General features: G+C 43.7%; 1 protein-coding gene across 1 annotated transcript; it reads left to right on the top strand.

Moving 5' to 3' along the window:
- Positions 1 to 699: 699 nt before the first annotated feature.
- C1S (complement C1s) lies at positions 700 to 11,919 on the top strand. Its single transcript, XM_061418052.1, has 12 exons — positions 700 to 896; positions 1,797 to 1,922; positions 2,165 to 2,372; positions 2,536 to 2,713; positions 4,304 to 4,429; positions 4,848 to 5,047; positions 5,240 to 5,393; positions 6,108 to 6,223; positions 6,625 to 6,703; positions 7,411 to 7,539; positions 8,360 to 8,434; positions 10,676 to 11,919. Exons 2-12 carry the CDS (start codon positions 1,900 to 1,902, stop codon positions 11,473 to 11,475), a joined length of 2,088 nt encoding a protein of 695 aa, XP_061274036.1. The 5' UTR covers positions 700 to 896; positions 1,797 to 1,899; the 3' UTR covers positions 11,476 to 11,919.
- Positions 11,920 to 22,799: the final 10,880 nt, after the last annotated feature.

The raw sequence follows: 22,799 nt of genomic DNA, 5'->3' as shown, positions 1-22,799 counted from the left end.
CATAGGGTCGCAGTCAGACTCGACTTAGCTGCTGAACAACAATAACACATCAGCTTGGGTTTAAGTGTAAGTCAGGATCCAATCATTACATTTGCCTTAGAGGCAGAGATGACCTGCATTTCTTTCTTTGTTTGTAAATATTTATACACTCTGTGTACTTTTCTTTCTTTAAAAGTTATTTATTTATTATTTATTTGGCTGCACCTGGTCTTAGTTCGGCATGCAGGGTCTTTTAGCTGTGGCATGCAAACTCTGAGTTGTGGCACGTGGGATATAGTTCCCTTACCAGGGATTGAACCTTGGGCCTCCTGCATTGGTAGCAGGGAGTCTTAGCCACTGAACCACCAGGCAAGTCCTTAAGTGGCATTTCTGATAACTCCTCTCTCTTTTAATTTGTGTTTCATATGCAGCTGGAGGGCTGGACTTCCTGTTTTGCTTTTCCTTAGAGTATTAATCCCCTCCTTTTCGCACAAATCACCTGACTTCCCCGAAAACTCTAACACACCCTTTGGCTAAAACAGAGTGTTAGGCAATCAGTGAAATTCCCCAATCCCTCCTTCGGAGCCTGCAGCCCAGGACAGAGGAGTGTCAGGCTGGAAAAAGGATGCAGTTCTTGTTTCAAAAGCAGAGGGAGCTCCAAGATCAAAGCTCAGCTCCACTTTCCCTAAGCCATGGTCTCCCAGCCCCCTCTTTGTTTGGATCAGGGAATTTCAGACATGCACCCTGGGGATCACAGGGAAGGAACCAGAGAACCAGATCCAGGGAGGCCAGCGGAGGTTGCTGCAGAGGGAGCGTCCAGCTCTGAGCCGCTCTTCCTGGGAGCGGGCAGGGTCGCTCGGCCTGCCCACTGGCAAGAGGGACGGGACTGACCCACTTGTTCCCATCAGCTTCTGAAGGTAAAATCCTTAAACTTGAAGAACAGAGCTTTGATGGAAGGAAAAAGGAAGGCAGAAAACTTTACATAGGGAAGTTTTGGGCAGAGATCGAGGGCTGAGAAGAGCAGAATCCAAAGGAGGGAAAATATAGACCACCTATTTTTCTTAGGTTGACCCCATTCACCCTCATGTCACCCCCCCGCCCCAAAACAGTGTTCAGGGTTAGAAGCATATTTGGTAACACTTTTCTAGGGACTACGAGGAGATGTCTTATCTTTTTAGTAAAGGTAAAAAAGAAAAGGAAAAAAAGATCTGGAAAATTAAGGTAGGAAATTGAGGAAATAGCTTTCGTCTCCTTTTGTGTTCATTCACCTGCCCCTTTTCTTCTCCCCTCACACAACTCTGTCTGAGACCACTTCTCCCAAGGTCACTGCCTTCCTCTAAGGAAACAAATCCATTCCTCCGTCAGTGGTCTTTGGGAGCATTAAGAGAAATACATGCAATAATACACAGGCAAGAGAGTTGGTTCGAAGTGATAAGGGGGCTCCTTGTCAAAAGAGGAGGGAGACCTGTCCTGGTGGATGGTCATGATGCGGACAAACTCCTGAAATTCCAAGTGGAGACGGGGATGCTGTTCTGTGAGGGGAGAAGAGAGGCTGACAGAGCGGAGGCAGGGTGGAAGTTGGGGGTGAAGAAGGAGCACAGAGGAAGCAAAGCACTTGGGAAAAGTCTCATGCTTTTGGAAGAAAACCAGGAGAAGGTCCTGAGAAGCCATGGGAGAAGGATAAGGTTTAGTTTCAGTCTAGAACGAGAGCCAGTGTGAGAGGAGGGGTGTCATACACTGTTGCTTAATGATACAGCTCTGTTTAACCTCGGTGTTATTCACACCAAAGTGACACTGACCCCTTACCACTGAAACAGGTGCCTGTGTTTGTTCGACAAATACTGCTAGGCCTGCCACCCCTTTAGCTCCAAAGTCAGAGGTGCAGAGAGCCAGGACCAAGAGAAGAGCTGCTCACCAGGGATGAACAAATTGCCAGAGATGTGGTGAGTGATCCCAGGTCTAGAGAAATGTACATGGAACGCATTCCCTTCATCCTCTCAAGAGAACAGCTCAGATCCTAAGCCTGGGTTTGGCTTTGCCCTTGGTTTTTCTGCTTCATTCCAGCCCAAGACTCTATTCCATGCGCTGGTGCCCTTCGCCTCTCCCCTCCCATCTCCCTGCCCTAGTCCACTCGTACCTGGGTCACCCACCTCTCCAATTGCCTTTATTATTATTATTTTTTTAGGTGCATTGTCCTGTTTTCCCTTGTGGCCTGGGTTTATGCCGAGCCTACTATGTATGGAGAGATTCTATCCCCCAACTACCCTCAGGCGTACCCCAACGAGGTCGAGAAGTCTTGGGACATAGAAGTCCCTGCAGGGTACGGGATCCACCTTTACTTCACCCACCTGGATATAGAGTTGTCTGAGAACTGCTCCTATGATTCAGTGCAGGTACACTGTGATGGGTGCGAAAGGATGGGGCTGGGGTGGTGGACTGAGAGCGTGAGCACACAGTAAGCCGGGTCACATAGTCCTAAGGTGGGAAGTGGTCTATCTCTCTACCCTCCATGCCAAAATATTACCCTTTCCTGGGTTCTTTTGACTCTTCTCTTAGATAATGTCCGGAGGCCATGAAGAAGGGAAACTCTGTGGACGGAGGACCAACAAGAATTCAAACTCCCCAGTGGTGAAAGAGTTCCACATCCCATACAGTAAATTGCAGGTGATCTTCCGGTCGGACTTCTCCAACGAGGAGCGTTTCACCGGGTTTGCTGCGTACTATGTTGCTGAGGGTAAGGCTCACCTCTTTGTGCCTCATTGATCCAGCCATGAGACTGGAAGCAGGGCAAATATTGAGCAATACAGGGAGTGAGGATTCCGTTTGTAACTCTTATGAAGTATTGACTTGGCTTGGATCACTCCGTGAATTGCTTTTGTGAAAGTCAAACATGTAATCAAAAGTGTATCTTGATGGTGATGATGGTAATGAAAAAAATAGATAAAAAACACCCCAGTAATTTATTGAGAACCACTATGAGCTGGGTATTGTGTTAAGAACTTTACTTATATTAATTAAATCTTTACCTATATTAATTAAATCTTTACCTAAATTATATAATTTGAAGAGCTTCACAAGTGGCACTAATGGTAAAGAACCCACGTGCCAAAGCAGGAGACACAGAGTCACAGGTTCAATCCCTGGTTCGAGAAGACCCCCTGGAGAAGTGAATGGCAACCCCCTCCAGTATTCTTGCCTGGAGAATGCTGTGGACAGAGTAGCCTGGTGGTCTACAGTCCATAATGTTGCAAAGATTTGGACAGAAGCGACTTAGCACTCACTCAAATTATATTTATTTACTTATGGTTGCACTTGGTGGTCGCTATTGCACACAGGCTGTCTCTTCTTGCTCTCTTGGGTGCTAGTCTCTAGTCAGAGTGCATGGGCTTCTCTTTGCTGTGGCTTTGGCTTCTGTTGTTGCAGAGCATGGGCTCTAGGCCATGTGGGCTTCAGCAGTCGTGGCATGTGGATTCAGTAGTTACCGTGCAGGAGCTTAGTTGCCCCGAGGCACGTGGAATCTTCCTGGACTAGTGATCGAACCTGTGTCCCCTGCATTGTCAGGCAAATTCTTAACCACTGGACCTCTAAGGAAGTCCTACCTCAATTCTGAAAGTAGGTGTTATTATCTCTACTTAAAGATAGGAAAAGTAAAGATTAACGAAGTTAAATAACTTGCCAAGGCTCACACAAGGAATGTGTGGTATTCAAACCCATTTAACATATAGCAAACAAACTTTCACATTCTATGTGCGTCTACACCTATCTTCAGGGTATCATGATGTTAGAACATCTCATAAAGCCAAAGCCTTGTTTAGATTTGACAGAAGTGCCAGCATCATGTAAGGAAATACATGTATTAGTTGTTCCTCCCTGCAGAAGACATATTATGTTAAGCTTGCAGAATGCTATCCCTGGAGCGGAAATGCTCTGTTTATGAAAAAGGTCAAGGGTCTTCGGTGTTGACAGCTCCCACTATAGACGCACAATGGTAAAGCAGAAGTCTAGAATCATATTTCAGGAGAGTAACATGGAATAACTGGAGGAGGGCAGGGCAAATACTGGCAACCCACTCCAGTATTCTTGCCTGGAGTATCCCATGGACAGAGGAGCCTAGTGGGTCCTCTGGGTCCATAGGGTCACAAAGAGTTGGACATGAATGAAGTGACTCAACACAGTATAGAGTATAGTGTTTGAGATGTGATTCACTGAATGTCTCGAAACAACAGACCCTTCCTACTTTTCTTACACTTGCAGTTTTGGGCTTAACTTCATTCTTCCTTCTAGGTCTTTGTCCTTGACCACCGTTTTTCTCTACTTTTTGTAGATATAGATGAGTGCACAGCCTTTGCAGATGCTCCTTGCAGCCACTTCTGCAATAACTTCCTTGGTGGTTACTTCTGCTCCTGCCCTCCAGAATACTTCCTCCATGAAGACAAGAAGAACTGTGGAGGTGAGCTTGGCATCAGGAGAGGCGAATGTTCCCTGGGATTTGGGCTGGCTGGAGGCTTCAGTAAGGTGTCTGTCTACCCTTTTCGATTTTGATTAGCCACGGCCTTGACTTGGCATCAATTTTTAGTTACTCATAAACAGAAAGGGAGCCACAAGAGTGGAGAAAGATAAGCCTACAGGGTCAAGTTAATTAATTGGAGAAGAGAGATAGGTGTCAACTTGGGCCTCTTCATAACCATGAAAAGCTCCACATAAGCAATGCGATGGAAACCCAATACATATTAGGTATCTCTGCTGTTATGCATTGGTGTGTAATTGTGGCACATGGGCTTCAGTTCATAAGAAGGACCATAGTAAAGAGCTGGGACTCCTTGGCCTGACCCTATATTTTATTCTCCTTTTCTCTTTTTCTTCCTTAGTCAATTGCAGTGGAAATGTATTCACCACAATGACTGGGGAGGTTGAAAGTCCTAATTACCCCAGTCCATACCCAGAGAGCTCAAGGTGTGACTATCAGATCCAGTTGGAGGAGGGGTTCCGAGTGGTGGTGACCATGAGGAGAGAAGACTTTGATGTGGAACCAGCTGACTCCGAGGGCCACTGTCCCGACAGTTTGCTCGTGCGTGATGGATGATCAGTTTTCTTCCAACTCACTCAGAGAGAGTTCTCCCTGAAGATGCATTATCTAGCTTTCTGTCCCTTCTTTTTTTCTTTCTCTCCTTCTTATTTTATTTTACTTTTATCCCTTCCGTGTTACCTTTTTCTTTTCGTTCTTTCTCTCTTCTGATTTCCCCATTTTGATTCTCTTCAGTTTGTGGCAGGAGACCAGCATTTTGGTCCTTACTGTGGGAACGGCTTTCCTGGGCCACTAACAATTGAAACCCAGAGCAGTGCTCTGAATATCATCTTCCAAACTGATGGATCAGAACAAAGAAAGGGATGGAAATTTCGTTACCATGGAGATCGTGAGTAACCTAGAAGCTGCCCTCTAGTTGGTGGGACCAGAGTCCTTGCCCAAGGTAAAATCAAAACAGTGGATTGTTGTATGGATGGATATCCTGAGAACACAGCAGCTCCTCAGCACCATGTAAACCTGTTAGTGGTTGTGAGAAACCCTCAACTTTTAGGAATCCTTCAACTGGATTTTCAAATGCAGATGGCCTGGAGGTGGTTAGTTAGTAATGTCATTATTCTATTTTATTTCATTTCATTTCACTGTCAGACTTGCGAGATTTTAGTTCCTTGATTAGGGATCAAACCTGTACCCTCAACAGTGAGAACGCTGATTCCTAAGCACAGGACCGCCGGGGAATTCCCTGCCATATTATTTTAACCACCTCCATGTTGGAATGCTGGGTTTCAGGACTGAGGATGAGTCAACAACTGTAGAAAATATGTTGTTATTTAGTTGGTAAGCTGTGTCTGACTCTTTTGTGACCACATGGATTGCAGCCTTCCAGGCTTCTCTGTCCATGGGATTTCCCAGGCAGGAATACTGGAGTGGGTTGAAATTCCTTCTCTAGGGATCTTCCCAACCCAGGATCAAACAACATCTCCTGCATTGGCAGGTGGATTCTTTACCACTGAACCACCAGGGAAACCCAACAAATGTGAGAATGATTATATGTAATAATGATTCTCCAGTGATTTGGTAAAGTTCTTTTCCTATCCTTTTCAAGCAATCCCTTGTCCTAAAGAAGTCACTGCCAATTCCTTCTGGGAGCCTGAGAGAGCAAAATATGTGTTCAGAGATGTGGTGAAGATAACCTGTGTGGATGGGTTTGAAGTTGTGCAGGTAAAGCACTATCAGGGGCTCCTCTCTAGTCCCTAGGTCAGGATGAGCACACTGGAATTATCTGATCAATTACCGAATGTTCTCGTTTGAATGAGGTCTAGCACCTTCTCCATCAAGAGAACCCCTCAGATCTCTAGTTGTCTTCTCAGCCATGAAGATCCTTGGACATTTTCACATTCTCCTTTTGGCTTCAGTTTTCCTGGGGAAGGGGACTGGTATGTTGGGACAAAGTTCTTTTAGCTCCAACTCCTGGATGCTTTGGGTCATTCTGCTAAGATGTCCCCAGGCTTCTTGTAGTAAAGACTTCTCATTGATCCAAGGCCAGAGATCAATTCCATTTTTGGCTTTTAATTCCCTGTATCTCTCTTTATAAACTAATATTGAGGTTTATTATTTTCCAGGGAAGTGTTGGTTCCCCATCTTTCTACTCTACTTGTCAAAGCAATGGAAAGTGGAGTAATTCCAAGTTGCGGTGTCAACGTATGCATCTCTTTAAAATGGGACTACTTTTGTCAAAAAGTGGGCGGTGGCCCAATTCTTGGAAATCCCCACTCATTCCCCAAAATAGTTGGAATAATTCTACTCATTAGCCTATGAAATTACTCAGTCTTATGAAAACTCACAACCCTGGTGCCTCTCACCTTCTGAGATGGCCCACAGTCTGTCTACTGAATAAACCTTCTTTCCCTTAAGAATAAAGAAGGGAATAATTTCCCCTCTCCCAAAGGAAATGGAAAGATTAAGGCACTGAGATACAAATGCATGGTTTCTTCTTAGGCTTGTGAGATAGTGGATTGGGTTTTGAAGGGAAATCAGTCGTAGAATCCTAGTCCTGATCTGACCCCAGGCCTGCCAGACTAGCAGCTTTCTTACAAAGAAAGGGGCTATGAGATTAGTAGAGTTAATAGCATTCTATGGGTCCATTTCTACAGAGGCCTCACCAACCACTGGGAAGCAGGTTAGTTCTTGCAGTGTTCTAAGGGCCATTTGAAGTGGCAGGACTCAGTAGGCTGGGGAGATGATCATGGCCACAGAAGCTGATGTGGGGGATTCACCCCAAATGTGCTTATGGATGGGGGAGGCAGGGAAGGAGTGAGGATCAGAGCTGGGAGGATGGACTGGCCCAGGGACTCTTCCTGGGAAGAAGTGTCTATCCTGACCATCTCTCTCCTGTCTTCCTCATGTAGCCGTGGACTGTGGCGCTCCTGAACCCATTCAGCATGGTAGAGTTGAAGATCCAGAAAGTACTCTATTTGGTTCCATCACTCGCTACTCTTGTGAGATGCCATATTACAGCATGGAATATGAAGGGAGCGGTAAGGTTTCTTTGACTAAAGAAAAGAGAAAGAAAGAGTGAGAGTGTTGGAGGGTGAATAGTACGATCTTTCTGGGTTGGAGAGAGTTTGGAGAGAATGAGGGAGATGGGCTGGGCTTTGTTCATCCTCTTTGTTTAGTCTAAAGATACAATTTTCACACAGGATAGGGTTGGGGGCATGGGTTGTACAGGATCACCTGTAGAGTATCATAGAGGTCACCTAGCTCAGCTTCAAGAACTCCCCCTAAAATATCCATTTTCATGTGGTCATCCAGCTTTTGACCAACTATGTAATGTAGAACCCACAGGAGTAATGCTTCCAGCTTCAAGTCTCTATTCTATGATGACTTTTTTTTTTTTTTCCCCACACCATGTGGCATGTAGGATCTTAGTTCCCAATCAGGGTTCAAACCAGTGCCCCCTGCATTGGGAGCACAGAGTCTTAACCGGTGGACCACCAGGGAAGTCCCACAACTGACTTTCTTGATGGAAAGGCCTTGGTGGTGCTGGATGAAGGGCTGGATGGCTCATGATATGTCCCAGTTCATTACTTTCAATTTAATTTCCTACTTGAAGCACTTTCCCAGCCTCCACCTTAATCCTCTTCCTTCTGCTTTGGAGAATGTTCCTTCTAATTCCTGGGCAAGGGGATTGTTTGGGGCCAAAGGGATTTTTTAGAGGATGTTCTCAAGATTATTTTATGGTAGGTTTGATCCCATTGCCTCCTAAAATCCCAGAGGCACTGAGGCTCTGAATGGAAGGCAGAAGATAAGTGAGAAGATATGATGGTGAGTGTGTTCCTTCTCTCTGTGCTGTTTCAGAGGTGTATCACTGCAGTGGCAATGGGAGCTGGGTGAACAAGGTGCTGGGCATAGAGCCGCCGAAATGCATTGCAGGTAATCAGGGCTCAGACTTGGGGAGAGAGCGTGTACTCAGGTGCGTGTGCATAGGGCTCACCTTCTAAAAGGAGTTGTAATCCTCTTGGGAAGGGACTTGAAGGGACTTGGGAAGGGACTTGAGCCTAGCTCAGTGAGGTGGAGACAAATTTGGGCATGGATCTGCCAGGGCTTGGGGAATTCATCAACCGCATTGTCAGGGTGACTGACCTAAAGAGAAAAGTCAGCCAGTGACAGTTGGTGTCAGAGTCTGGGGTGTTAGATTTGGTAATGTTGGTGCAGGAAGAGGATCTAGGATTGCTAAAAACAGGGTCTGAAAATTGAGAGTGAGCAACCAACACTTAGAAACAGGATTAGTTGAATATCCTAGTTATTATATTAAAAGACTATCTGGCAACAAGATACAGAAGAATGAAAGAAATAAGGGGTTATATAGAGATTAGACGGCTTCTCCTGGTTGCTTAGATGGTAAAAAATCTACCTGCAATTTGGGTTCAGTCCCTGGGTTGGGAAGATCCCCTTGAGTAGGAAAATGTAACCCACTTCAGTATTCTTTCCCGAAGAATTCCATGGACTGAGGAGCCTGGTGAGCTAGTCCATGGGATCAGAAAGAGTTGGACATGACTGAGCAACTAACACTCAGACCATCATTATAGAGATTAGAGTTGAGTAGAAGAAGACTCCTAGACAAAGCCAAGAATATAATAATGATGCTCATAGTAACAACATTGTAATTGAGAGCTAGGGACTCAGCTAACTAATTGAAATTATTATCTCATTCAGTGAAGTCTTTGCAATAACCCTCTGGGCGAGGTGTTATTGGTCCTACTTTACGGTTGAATGAATTCATTGTGAGTTCACAGTTCAGGAAGGGATGGGATAGGCTTTAAACCCACATCTGTCTGTTATGTTCAACTCAGAGTCCATTCGGGCGGACCAGTGTGGGATTTAGGTAAGCCAACTTGATCTGAAATACAATTCAGTTTTAGTTGCATTGGGTAATGGCAAAGCAACCTTACCTGAGTCATTGGAGGATGAGATGAAAGATGGGAAAAGAGAACCCTCTCTTTGCCCTACATCCAGTTCCTAGGAAGTACTTGGCTGCAGTTAGGACTTGAGTGAAGAAGGTGATAGTTTTGGACCTGGGCATCAGAGGCAGATAGAAGGCTTGCCTTCCCACTACATGTGTGAGAACAGAGACTCCCAGCTGGGGCTCCTAGTTGGGTCCCTGACCAGATGTGCTGAGACTGGGGTGACATGTGCCTCCTGTAGGACTGTGAGTTAAGCTGTCCATAGTGTGAGGCTCATTTAGGTTCAGTACTTTATACATGGGCTCTGTTTAACCAGTCTCCCCCACAAGCCCACTCTTGGCACTGGCGATGTGGGATATTTGATCCTTAAGTGAGTTCAGATAAGTCAGGCAGTGAGTTGGTTGACCAAATACAGTAAGTCCCCTACATATGAATGAGTTCTGTTCCAAGAGCATGTTCATAAGTCCAACAACATGAGCTTAGGTACCCAACTAACACAACTGTACTGTACTATAACACCTTATAGTATAATAATGGTTTATAATACTTTTCACACAAAGGGTTTATAATACTTTCACACAAATAATACATACAAAATACAAAACAATACAAAAAATAAAGAAAATATTTTCTTAAAAAAATCTTTATTTACTTATTTGGCTTTGCTTTGTCTTAGTTGCAGCATGTGGGATCTAGTTCTCCAGTCAGGGATGGAACCCGGGCTCCTTGGTTTGAATGCACAGCCCCTTAGCCCCTGGGCCACCTGAGAAATCCGGAGAAAACACTTTTAATCTTACAGTAGGGGACCTTGAAAAGTACAGTAGTATCTTTCAACAGCTGGAGCTTCTTGACAATACCAGCCATATCACTGCTGTTTTTACACTGGCTTCCAGACATCCTGGGCTTGAAGTAGAGATGCTATACTATTGTACTTTACACCACTGTACAGTAAGTTCACAAATGCACAGCCGCTTGTAGAGGAGGTGTGCACAGGGCAATGTACCCCAGACACCTGAACCTACTTGTGTGATTGGATGTGCAAGCGCATGTTCACATCTTTGAAAGTTTACAACTTGAAGGTTGGTGTAGGAGATTTCCTGCATAAGGTTGGCTGTGTTGTGCTGAGAACAATGAAGCCCAGCAGGTGTTTGAGTGGCTGGAGGATTGCGGGGGGCCAGCGACTACCCACCTTGTTCTTTTTCCTTTCTAGTCTGTGGCACCCCCAGCGAGCCTTTTAGATCAACACAAAGAATATTTGGAGGCTCCATTGCGAAGATTGAAAATTTCCCCTGGCAAGTCTTCTTCTCGAACCCATGGGCTGGTGGGGCTCTCATTGATGAATACTGGGTGCTGACAGCTGCCCATGTCGTGGAGGGAAACGATATCCCAGTGATGTATGTTGGGTCCTCCTCAGTGGTCACCTCACAATTGTCAAATGCTCAGATGCTCACTGCAGAGAGAGTGTTTATCCATCCAGGATGGGAGGTCCTGGATCCTTCGATAACACGAAAGAATTTTGACAATGACATTGCGCTGGTGCGGCTGAGAGACCCAGTGAAAATGGGACCCAAGGTCGCCCCTATCTGCCTACCAGGCACCTCCTCAGAATATGACCCTCCGGAGAACGTCCTGGGCCTGATCTCAGGTTGGGGTCGAACAAATGTCAAAAGTCATGTTATTAAGCTCAGAGGGGCAAAGCTACCCGTTGCTCCCTTATCCAAATGCCGGGAGATGAAGGGGGTCAATCCTGGAATAGATATCAGTTCTTTTGTTTTCACTGAGAACATGATCTGTGCCGGTAATGACAAGGGTGTTGATAGCTGTGACGGGGACAGTGGTGGGGCCTTTGCTGTACAGGACCCTAAGGAAAACAAGCCCAAATTCTATGTTGCTGGTTTGGTGTCCTGGGGCCCCCAGTGTGGGACCTATGGGATCTACACTCGAGTCAAGAACTACGTTGACTGGATAAGGAAGACAATGCAGGAGTATAGTGCCCCCAGTGTAGACTAACCATACAGGTCCCACCAGCCTCTCTAAGGGCTGTGACCCCTCTGGACTTTCTCTTCCTCACAATAGTTCCATTATTTCACCATGACTGAGAGAGGACACGGGAGTGAGATTGAGCTAGTGACAGGACTTGGTTGTGGGGACACTGGGTTGGAGGTAGGGTTCTGCTCCTGTGGCTGTGTTGGTCTTTCAGTATAGTTGGACTAACTACATGGGGTCCTCTCCCCCGAGTCCATCCTGTGGACTTCAGTGTGCAAGGGAAACCCTCTCTTTCTCTATTCATGGGGTGGGGGGTCCTCTTTCTGGATGACCCACTCCTGTTCCAGTTCTGACTCTGAAATTTGCTGTGGGGCATTCTCTTGATTTTTTTTGGTTTCCCCTTTACCTGTTTGAAGTTGACCACATCATTTCTGCTATCTACTTGTAATAAAGCATGTTTATAACCCAGCGCTGGCTGACTTGTCTCATTCCACATCAAGACCTCAGCACCATAGAAAAGGAGTTTAATGGGCTGTTGTGTCCTGGAAACTCAGGGCCCTCAGAGCTCATATTTAAATATCATGAAAACAGGGAATCAGCTTCTCTCCTCTCTTCCAATGGAGAGTAACTGAGCATTGTGGATTAGCATAACATCAGTGCGAGGTGCCATGTTCTGCTTTAGAAACTCATCAAACATACCTGAACCTCAGTCGGAAGTCCACATACAGCAGTTAGAACTGGCTATTTAAGATTTTAGAGTCTAAAATTTCAAGGTAAAAATTGCTTCAGTGTGTCTCCTGAAAGTCAGTTTTCCTTTTGTATTAATACAAAATTATGAGCTAATGAAAAAGAAAAACAAATAAATTCTGCATGCTCTCATCTGCTTCCCTGGTGGTTTTGGTTAATTTGTCAGTCAGGCAACAATGTCTTCTCTGGGTTGAATGCTGCACTGAGATGTTACAGTTTATTCTGGTGAGGAGGGATCCAAAGTCTCCCTTTTACTCTTTTCCAAGGAAACAGAAAAACAAGCCAGCAAGCACACAAAGAGCTCCTCATTTTCCACAAAATGATCAGTGGTGAAGAAGGACTGGACAATAGAGACTAGTATTTTCTTTTAATTGAAGTACAGTTGATTTACAATGTTCTAAATATATATATATATGTATATATACTTCCCTGGTGGCTCAGCAATAAGGAATCTACCTGCAATGCGGGAGCTGCAGAAGATGCGGGTTCCATCCCTGGGTCAGGAAGATCCCCTGGAGGAGGGCAGGGCAACCCACTCCAGTATTCTTACCTCCAGAATCCCAAGGACAGAGGAGCCTGGCAGGCTACAGTCCATGGGATCACTGAGTCAGATACTACTGAAGTGACTGAGCACATACACATATATCAGTTCAGTTCAGTTCAATCGCTCAGTTGTGTCTGACTCTTTGTGACCCCATGGACTGCAGCATGCCAGGCTTCCCTGTCCGTCACCAACTCCTGGAGCTTGCTCAGACTCATGTCCTTCGAGTCGGTGATGCCATCCAACAATCTTATCCTCTTTCATCCCCTTTTCCTCCCACCTTCAATCTTTCCAAGCATCAGAGTCTTTTCAAATGAGTCAGTTCTTCACATCAGGTGGCCAAAGTATTGGAGTTTCAGCTTCAGCATCAGTCCTTCCAATGAATATTCAGGATTGATTCCCTTTAGGATGGACCGGTTGGATCTGTTTGTAGTCCAAGAGACTCTCAAGAGTCTTCTCCAACATCACAGTTCAAAAGCATCAATTCTTCAGCACTCAGCTTTCTTTATAATCCAACTCTCATATCCAACAGTTAGAACTGGACATGTAACAACAGACTGGTTCCAAATAGGAAAAGGAGTTCGTCAAGGCTGTATATTGTCACCCTGCTTATTTAACTTATATGCAGAGTACATCATGAGAAATGTTGGGTTGGATGAGGCACAAGCTGGAATCAAGATTTCCAGGAGAAATACCAATAACCTCAGATATGCAGATAACACCACCGTTATGGCAGAAAGTGAAGAAGAACTAAAGAGTCTCTTGATGAAGGTGAAAGAGGAGAGTGAAAAAGCTGGCTTAAAGCTCAACATTCAGAAAACCAAGATCATGGCATTCAGTCTCATCACTTCATGGCAAATAGGTGGGGAAACAGTGGAAACAGTGTCAGACTTTATTTTTTTGGGCTCCAAAATCACTGCAGATGGGGACTGCAGCCATGAAATTAAAAGATGCTCCTTGGAAGAAAAGCTATGACCAAACTAGACAGCATATTCAAAAGCAGAGACATTACTTTGCCAACAAAGGTCTATCTAATCAAGGCTATGGTTTCTCCAGGAATTGTGTGTGGATGTGAAAGTTGGACTATAAAGAAAGCTGAGTGCTGAAGAATTGATGCTTTTGAACTGTGGTGTTGGAGAAGACTCTTGAGAGTCCCTTGGACTGCAAGGAGATCCAACCAGTCAATCCTAAAGGAAATTAGTCCTGAATATTCATTGGAAGGACTGATGCTGAAGCTGAAACTTCAATACTTTGGCAACCTGATGCGAAGAGCTGACTCATTCGAAAAGACCCTGAATCTGGGAAAGACTGAAGATGGGAGGAGAAGGGGATGACAGAGGATGAGATGATTGGATGGTCCCACCAACTCAATGGGCATGAATCTGAATAAACTCTGGTAGTTGCTGATGGACAGGGAGGCCTGGTGTGCTGTAGTCTATGGGGTCACAAAGAGTTGGACAGCACTGAGCGACTGAAGTGAACTGAACTGAACTCATATCCATACATGACTACTGGAAACACCATAGTTTTGACTAGATGGACTTTGTTGGCAAAGTAGTGTCTCTGCTTTTTAATATGCTGTCTAAATTGGTCATAACTTTGCTTTCAAGGAGCAAGTGTCTTTTAATTTCATGGCTGCAGTCACCATCTGCAGTGATTTTGGAGCCCGCCAAAATAAAGTCTCTCACTGTTTCCATTGTTTCCCCATCTATTTGCCATGAAGTGATGGAACAAGATGCCATGATCTTAATTTTCTGAATGTTGAGTTTTAAGCCAACTGTTTCACAATACTGTTTTCCATTACGGTTTATTATAGGATATTGAATATAGTTCCCTGTGCTATATAGTGGGACCTTGTTTTTTGTATCTACCCTGTATATAATAGTTTGGAATCTGCTAATCCCAAACTCCTCATTTATCCCTCCCACCCCTTCCCCCCTTCAGTAACTATAAGCTTTTCTACCCAGAGATTAGTACTTTTTAAACTGAGGACAGGAGAGCTATCTTGGGGTGGTCATTGCCCCAGATGAGGTGTCTTACGAAAGCCATGGCCTGAAATTAAGAGTTCAGGGGGACTCTGGTCTGTTTGATGTGACACGTGGCTTTCAGGAATCTAGTTTTTTTTTTTTTTTTAATCAGAAGCCAAAAGGGGTGTATATGTGGCCCGTCAAGAAAGGACTTCGACCTCCCACAGACCAAAAGGGCCAAATTCCACAGCTGACCTTAGACTGTATTAAAACATGGTGAAGTAACCAGAACGCTAATCAAAAGGTCTGAAGAACCAAGGGGAGTTACAATAGGAAGCTTCTGGAAGGATCTTGTCCAATTAAGCAAGGAGCATAAAGCCATTTATGTTACTCCTTAACTGTATACCTGCCAACTACCTTCCCCCCCCGCCCCCACCTGTCATTCCATTGCCATGGAGTTGACTGTGAACCCTGGACTATAGTGCTTTGGACAAGAGAAGGGAGAATCTTCTAGAAAAAAAAAAAAAAGAATTGCAAAAATATTAAGATTAAGAAACACGCTTGTGATGTAGACATTTTCCTTCTTTTTAATAACTGGAGGAATAGAAAAAAAGTTAATCTGGAATCTGACAAATAACAGAGAAAAGAAGTCTCTCTCTACCAGCAAGAGTCTTCAGTCTATCTGGGTTCTGCCGTCACTGGCGGAGATACTGGTAAAGATTTGCTTGTTGCTGCTGCCTCAGACAGGAGAAGGCAATGGCACCCCACTCCAGTACTCTTGCCTGGAAAATCCCATGGATGGAGGAGCCTGGTAGGCTGCAGTCCATGGGGTCGAGAAGAGTCGGAGAGGACTGAGCAACTTCACTTTCACTTTTCACTTTCATGCACTGGAGAAGGAAATGGCAACCCACTCCAGTATTCTTGCCTGGAGAATCCCAGGGCAGGGGAGCCTGGTGGGCTGCTGTCTATGGGGTTGCACAGAGTCGGACACGACTGAAGCAACTTAGCAGCAGCTGCCTCAGACAACAAGATGGGTTGTTTTTCTCATCATTAGCTGTATTATCAGATAATTTCCCTGGTGAGTGGCAGGGAAGGGTTCTAAGTGAGTCATCATCAGAGACTTTAGAGCTGGGAAGGGCTTCTTGCCAAGGCCTTCTGGGCTAGAAAATTGTTCATTGTGGTTTAAATCAATCATACAGCCTTGCAAGTCACTTGGGAACAACATGTGTGCTTCATCTGAAACTCAAGAAAAGACAACTTTTCAAAAAGCAGGTGAACCATCACATTTCTTTGGTCAGAAGAAAAGAAAAAGGACTGGTGGGTCAACGCCTCATGCCTGGGAAAAAAGATGTCGACCAGAGGCCAAGAGGACTCTCTGGGAAAGACCCTGGTTGAAATTGGACCAGAAGGAGCTGGTGGGATTTGGAGATTCTATAAATTGCTTTTACTTTGATTTCTATCGAAAAATATTCTGTGAAAATGTGACTTTTTAACTTTCCAAATATGCATTCTTTTTTTTTAATTTAAACATATGAGAAAACTTCTTTCCAGCTATTTTCAGGTATAACTCACAAGTAAATTGTAAGATAATTAAAGTGTACAATGTGATGATTTGACCTGCATATATATTGTGAAAGGATGTCTTCTATCCAGTTAATTCACACACCTCTCACCTCATGTGTGTGTGTGTGTGTTACTCGCTCAGTTGTGTCTGTTTCTTTGTGACCTCATGGACGATAGCCCGCCAGGCCCCTCTGTCCATGGGATTCTCCAGGCAAGAATACTGGAGTGGGTTGCCATTCCCTTCTCCAGGGGATCTTCCTGACCCAGGGATCAAACCTGCATCTCTTGTATCTCCTGCATTGGCATGTTCTTTACTGTCTGAGCTACCAGGGAAGCCCTTAACTCACATATTTATCCTTAATTTTTTTTGTGTGTGGGAACACTGAAGTTCTACTCTCTTGGCAAATTTCAGTGATACAATATATTGTTATCAATTATAGTCACCATGTTACACATTAGATCCTCAGACCTTATTTATCTTATAACTATAATTTATACCCTTATATCGATCACTTTCTATTTCCCCTATGCCTCAACCCAGGGTGACAACTTTTTTATTTTCTCTTGCTATGAGTTTAACTTTTTCAAAAAGATTTGACACATATATGATATCTTGCAGTATTGCCTTTCTCTGGCTTATTTCACTTAAAGTAACCTCCTCCAGTTTCACCTGTTGCAAATGACAGGATTCCCCTCTCCCCACCCCCACTTTTTTTTAAGGCTGAATAATATTATATATATTGTGTACACACACGCATATACTTACACACTATTTTTTCTTGATCCATCCATCTATTGATTGACACTTAGGTTATTTCCAAGTCTTGGCTATTGTGAATAATGCTGCAATGAACATGGAAATACAGATGTCTTTTTGGGATAATCGTTTCATTTCTTTTGGATAAATACCCAGAATTGGGATTGATGGATGCCACAGTAGATCTATTTTTGATTTCTTGAGAAATCATACTGTTTTAGTAGCAGCTGTATCAATTTACATTCTCAAAAACAATATACGAGGATTCTCTTTTCTCCATATCCTTGTCAGTATTTGATATCTCTTGTTTTTTTTTTTTTTGATAATAGCTATCCTAACAGATATGAAGTGATATTTCATTTTGTGTGTGTATGCATTTTTTTTTTGGATGTGCCACGAGGCTTGTGGGATCTTAGTGACCAGGGATTGAACCCATGCCCTTGGCAGTGAAAGCGCAGAGTGCTAACCACTGGACCACCAGGGAGTTCCCTCACTGTGGCTTCGATTTGTATCTCCCTGATTATTAGTGATGCTGAGCATTTTTTCATGTACCCATTGGCCACTGTCATACAGCTTCGTTGGGGAAGGTCTGTTCAGGTCCTTTGTTCATTTTTGAATTGGGTTATTTCCTTTTTTTTTTTTTTGGCTATTGAGTCATATGAGTTCCTTGTGTATATTGGATATTGACCGATTGTCAGAGAAGCAGTTTCAGATTATTTTCTCCCATCATGTTGGTTGCCTTTTCATTTTGAAGATGGTTTCCTTCCTGAGCAGAAGCTTTTTAGTTTGATGTAGTCCCACTTGTTTATTTTTGCTTTTGTTGCTTAGTGGTCTTCTTTCCTGGGGGTGCAGCTTCTGTTTGAAAAGCCTCTTGTACAAAGGAATACAAATGACATAGAATACCAACAACAGCCCAGCAAGGCGCTAATCCTAATTTTAACCACTGTATTCGGTCTGACCTCCAAATAGGCTGTTTGCTATCTGTCTTCCTTTATGTTTAGCGTGAAAGTAAATTATCTCTTTTGTCTTCTCTGCTTGGGATTGACTTTGATATATTTTTGGCACAGTATGCTCAGGTTTGTCTGGGTACTCTCTACTCAGGGGTAAAATGAAAATGTTTCTTCATCTCTCTTGCACAGGAAGCAAGAAGAACCTAAGGTTTCCAATGGGAAAAAAAAGAGGTTGGTTAGAATAAAAATTCACAGGAGCCAGGGACAAAAGCAAAAAAAGTGCCTAAGTAAACAGTGGAGACAAACTCAGGATAAAAGAAATACAATTCTGGAATCAGTGGAAGCAAAGAGAGAGAATCTGGTCTTTACATGGAACCAAGCAGAGGTGGTGAGAATGGAAAAGGGCTGAACCCAAGAGGCTGGACAGAGGTATTCTGATCGAGATTTTGGAAAAATTAATTAACTAAATTGGACCTGGGCTCCCCCAGTGGCTCAGAGGTAAAATATCTGCCTGCAGTGTGGGAGACGCAGGAGACACAGGTTCAGTCCCTGGGTTGGGAAGATCCCCTGGCAGAGGAAATGGCAACCCACTCCATTATTCTTGCCTGAATGGACAAGAGGAGCCCCTGCACAGCTACAGTCTAAAGAGTTGCAAAGTGTTGGACACGACAGAGCGATTGAGCACACAGGTTGGACCTAGGTGAACTTTACATCTGCTTGGGCATGTGTGTGTGTGTGTGTGTGTATTAATACTTATGACATAATTTAATGTAGAATTTCCCCCCAGAAATTTATGAAATTCTCTCAGTGTGTCTTAGGTGGTCCTGACCCTTTCCAGTCTCTTTTCCTTGCACTTGGCTGCTTGCTTTGGCATCCTATGCTGTCTTCATTATCATCTTTTATCCTTCAGTGTGAATAGATATGGTAACTCATCGTGATGAGCAGAGATAGAGAGATTACTTGAGAGTGGGGATGTAAAATTGCCTTCAGTTCAGTTCAGTCGCTCAGTTATTACAGACTCTTTGTGACCCCATGGACTGCAGCACACCAGGCTTCCCTGTCCATCACCAACTTCTGGAGCTTGCTCAAACTCATGTCCATCGAGTCAGTGATGCCATCCAGCCATCTCATCCTGTGTCATCCCTTCTCCTCCTGCCCTCAATCTTTCCCAGCATCAGGGTCCCAGAATGAGTCAGTTCTTCCCATTAGGTGGCCAAAGTATTGGAGTTTCAGCTTCAACATCAGTCAACATTCAATATCCTTGCAATGAATATTCAGGACTGATTTCCTTTAGGATTGACTGGTTTGATCTCCTTGCACTGAAGGGACTCTCAAGAGTCTTATCCAACATCACAGTTCAAAAGCATCAATTCTTTGGTGTTCAGCTTTCTTTATGCTCCAACTCTCTAGAAATGCCTATAATGATAGTAGTAATCTATGTTGCATTCCACCAGGCTGACTGAAAAAGTATGATTCTAAGATCATAGTCATGAAGAAGGATCCTGCCTTCCGATTGTGTATATCAAGGCAGTAAGACACTATAGGACCCCTCCCCAGTACAGCTCACAGGGTGCCTGATGCTGCCTTAAGCCTGCCTCTTGTAGTATCTCATTTAGCTCTTAAATATTGATTAAAGAATTTATTGGCATATGCTATACAGCAAAGTGATTCAGTTATACATGTATATTCTTTTTTCATATTCTTTCCCATTACAGTCTATCACAGGTTATTGAATATACTTTCCTGTGATACACAGTAGGGCCTTATTGTTTACCCGTCCTATATATTTAATAGTTTGCTTCTGCTAATCCCAAGCTCCCAGTCCTTCCCTCTCCCACACCCTGACCCCTTGGCAAGCACAAGTCTGTTCTCTACGTCTGTGAGTCTGTTCCTGTTTCATCGCTAAGTTCACTCGTGTCATATATTAGAGTCCACATATAAGTGGGGAGAAGGCAATAGCAACCCACTCCAGTACTCTTGCCTGGAAAATCCCATGGACGGAGGAGCCTGGTAGGCTGCAGTCCATGGGGTCTCGAAGAGTCGGACATGACTGAGCGACTTCACTTTCACTTTTCACTCTCATGCATTGGAGAAGGAAATGGCAACCCACTCCAGTGTTCTTGCCTGGAGAATCCCAGGGACAGGGGAGCCTGGTGGGCTGCCGTCTGTGGGGTCGCACAGAGTTGGACACGACTGAAGCGACTTAGCAGCATATAAGTGACGTCATGTGGTATTTGTCTTTTTCTGACTTACTTCACTGAGTATGACAATCTCTAGGACCATTCATGTTGCTGCAAATGACATTATTTCATTCTTTTTTATGGCTGTAATTCTTTAATATTCATATGAGACTGCAAAAGATACTATTGTATAAGACTTGTATGAGTTACTTTTATTATTACCCACATTTTATAGAAGAAGAAACTTAGGCTCAGTTTGCCTTATGTCTGTGGAAAAACTTTAGCCAAAGAATAAGTTTCACTAGAGAAGTGAGAACATGCAGAAACAAAGGAAAACAGTCAAAGGAGGTCAAATAATAAGAGTTAGACATTAAGCATGGTCAAAGGACCTCTAGTTCCTTCTCAAGGGCTATAGATAATATTCTGAGCAATATCCTGTGAGCTGCCTTATAGATACTGAAACCCCAGGTGGAGAAGTTAATTATAGGATGACTAGACTGTAGCCACGATATAAACTGCCACAATTCAAAGAAATGGCCTTAAGGAAATGAGAACAAACCGACCCTGGAATTGAAAAATAAGTGTGCTTAATCAAGGTGATGCTGCTCAGATAACTGATGACTAATTTCCAGATGACTGTAGAGCTGACTGTGCTGTTTCTGCACGTTGCCCTCTCCCTCAGCCGACAAAAGCTCTAGCCCACTGATTGCCAGCCTGTCCAAAGGCCAACTCCTGTCCTTTGGACAATCCCCACTGATCGTTCAGTCACTCAGTCATGTCTGATTCTTTGCAACCCTATAGACTGCAGCACGCCAGGCTTCCCTGTCCTTCAGTATCTCCCAGAGTTTGCTCAAACTCATGTCCATTGAGTGGTGATGCCATCCAAGCATCTTATCCCCACTAGTTGCTGGTATCCAAAATAAAGCAAACTTTCCTTTCCATCACCAGCCTGGCCTCTTTATTGGCTTTTGAGCAGCCGGTTTCCTTTTTGGGTTACATTACCTCCAAATACCATGATGTTAGAAGTTAAGGCTTCAACATATAAATTTTGAGGGAGAGACACAGACTCACTCCATAGCAGCCGCTTTTTCTGAGCCTGCTTGGATGATTTCTCCTGTTCTCCCAGACTTTTGATGGTGTGTCTCAGGGCATACTCATTGATCTTGATCTTTTTCTCTTCTCTATCCTGCTTCACTCCCTTAGCGGCCTCATCCAAGCTGTGGCTTTAAACACCCATCCATATACCTACCAATGACTCTGAAGTTTACATTTTTAGCTCAGACCTTTTGTGTCAACTCCGAATCTACACATCAGCCAACTTAACATCTCTCCTAGGGAGTCTCATAGACACGTTTGTAACTTTTTGACAGTTATAACCATATCATTAGAACAATCATCTTAATGAGTCTGCTAATTCTTACATCTGTATCCGTTCTGGCTTGGTTTTGGTGGATTTTCCCCCTTGTTATGGATCATATTTTCCTGCTTTTTTGAATATTTCATATTCTTTGATTGGCTGTCAGACTGTGAATTTTATCTTGTTGAGTGCGGGATATTTTTGTAATTCTATAAATATTTTTGAGCTTTGTTCTCGGACTCAGTTAAGTTACTTGGAAACATTTTAATCCTTTGAGTCTTGCTTTTAACATTTATTAGCTGGGACCAGAGCAGCATTTACTCTACAGCCCATTGTTCCCTGCTACTGAGATAAGACCCTTCTACTAGAGGAAAACAATAGAATGGGAAAAACTAGAAATCTCTTCAAGAAAATTAGAGATACCAAGGGAATACTTCATGCAAAGATGGTCACAATAAAGGACAGAAATGGCATGAATCTAACAGAAGTAGAAGATATTAAGAGGTGGCAAGAATACACAGAAGAACTATACAAAAAAGATCTTCATGACCCAGATAACCACGATGGTGTGATCACTCACCTAGAGCCAGACATTCTGGAATGTTAAGTCAAGTGGGCCTTAGGAAGCTTACTATGAACAAAACTAGTTGAGGTAATGGAATTCCAGCTGAGCTCTTCCAAATCCTAAAAGATGACGTTGTGAAAGTGCTGCACTCAATATGCCAGCAAATTTGGAAAACTCACCAGTGGCCACAGGACTGGAAAAGGTCAGTTTTCATTCCAATCCCAAAGAAAGGCAATGCCAAAGAATGTTCAAAATACTGCACACTTGCAGTCATCTCACACGCTAGCAAAGTAATGCTCAAAATTCTCCAAGCCAGGCTTCAACAGTACGTGAACCAAAAACGTCCAGATGTTCAAGCTGGATTTAGAAAAGGCAGAGGAACCAGAGATCAAAATGCCAACATCCGTTGGATCATCAAGAAAGCAAGAGAGTTCCATTAAAAACATCCAGATCTGCTTTATTGACTATGCCAAAGCCTTTGACTGTGTGGATCACAATAAACTGGAAAATTCTTAAACAGATGGGAATACCAGAACACCTTACCTGTCTCCTGAGAAATCTGTATGCAGGTAAAGAAGCAACAGTTAGAACTGGACATGCAACAGCAGACTGATTCCAAATTGGGAAAGTAGCAGGTCAAGGCTGTATATTGTCACCCTGCTTATTTAACTTATATGCAGAGGACATCATGAGAAATGCTGGAGTGGATGAAGCACAAGCT

This window comes from Bos javanicus, chromosome 5 (assembly GCF_032452875.1).
Source record: "Bos javanicus breed banteng chromosome 5, ARS-OSU_banteng_1.0, whole genome shotgun sequence".
NCBI lineage: Eukaryota > Metazoa > Chordata > Mammalia > Artiodactyla > Bovidae > Bos > Bos javanicus.
The sequence above is the reverse complement of the archived record's forward strand: the minus strand, read 5'-3'. Positions and strand labels throughout refer to the sequence as shown.

What these genes read in the sequence shown, in the direction of transcription:
- C1S (XM_061418052.1), top strand. Translation starts at nt 1,900, where the DNA reads ATGAACAAATTGCCAGAGATGTG. An exon ending in TGCGTACTATGTTGCTGAGG is followed by an intron (nt 2,714 to 4,303) that starts GTAAGGCTCACC and finishes TACTTTTTGTAG; the next exon opens with ATATAGATGAGTGCACAGCC. An exon ending in ACTGTCCCGACAGTTTGCTC is followed by an intron (nt 5,048 to 5,239) that starts GTGCGTGATGGA and finishes GATTCTCTTCAG; the next exon opens with TTTGTGGCAGGAGACCAGCA.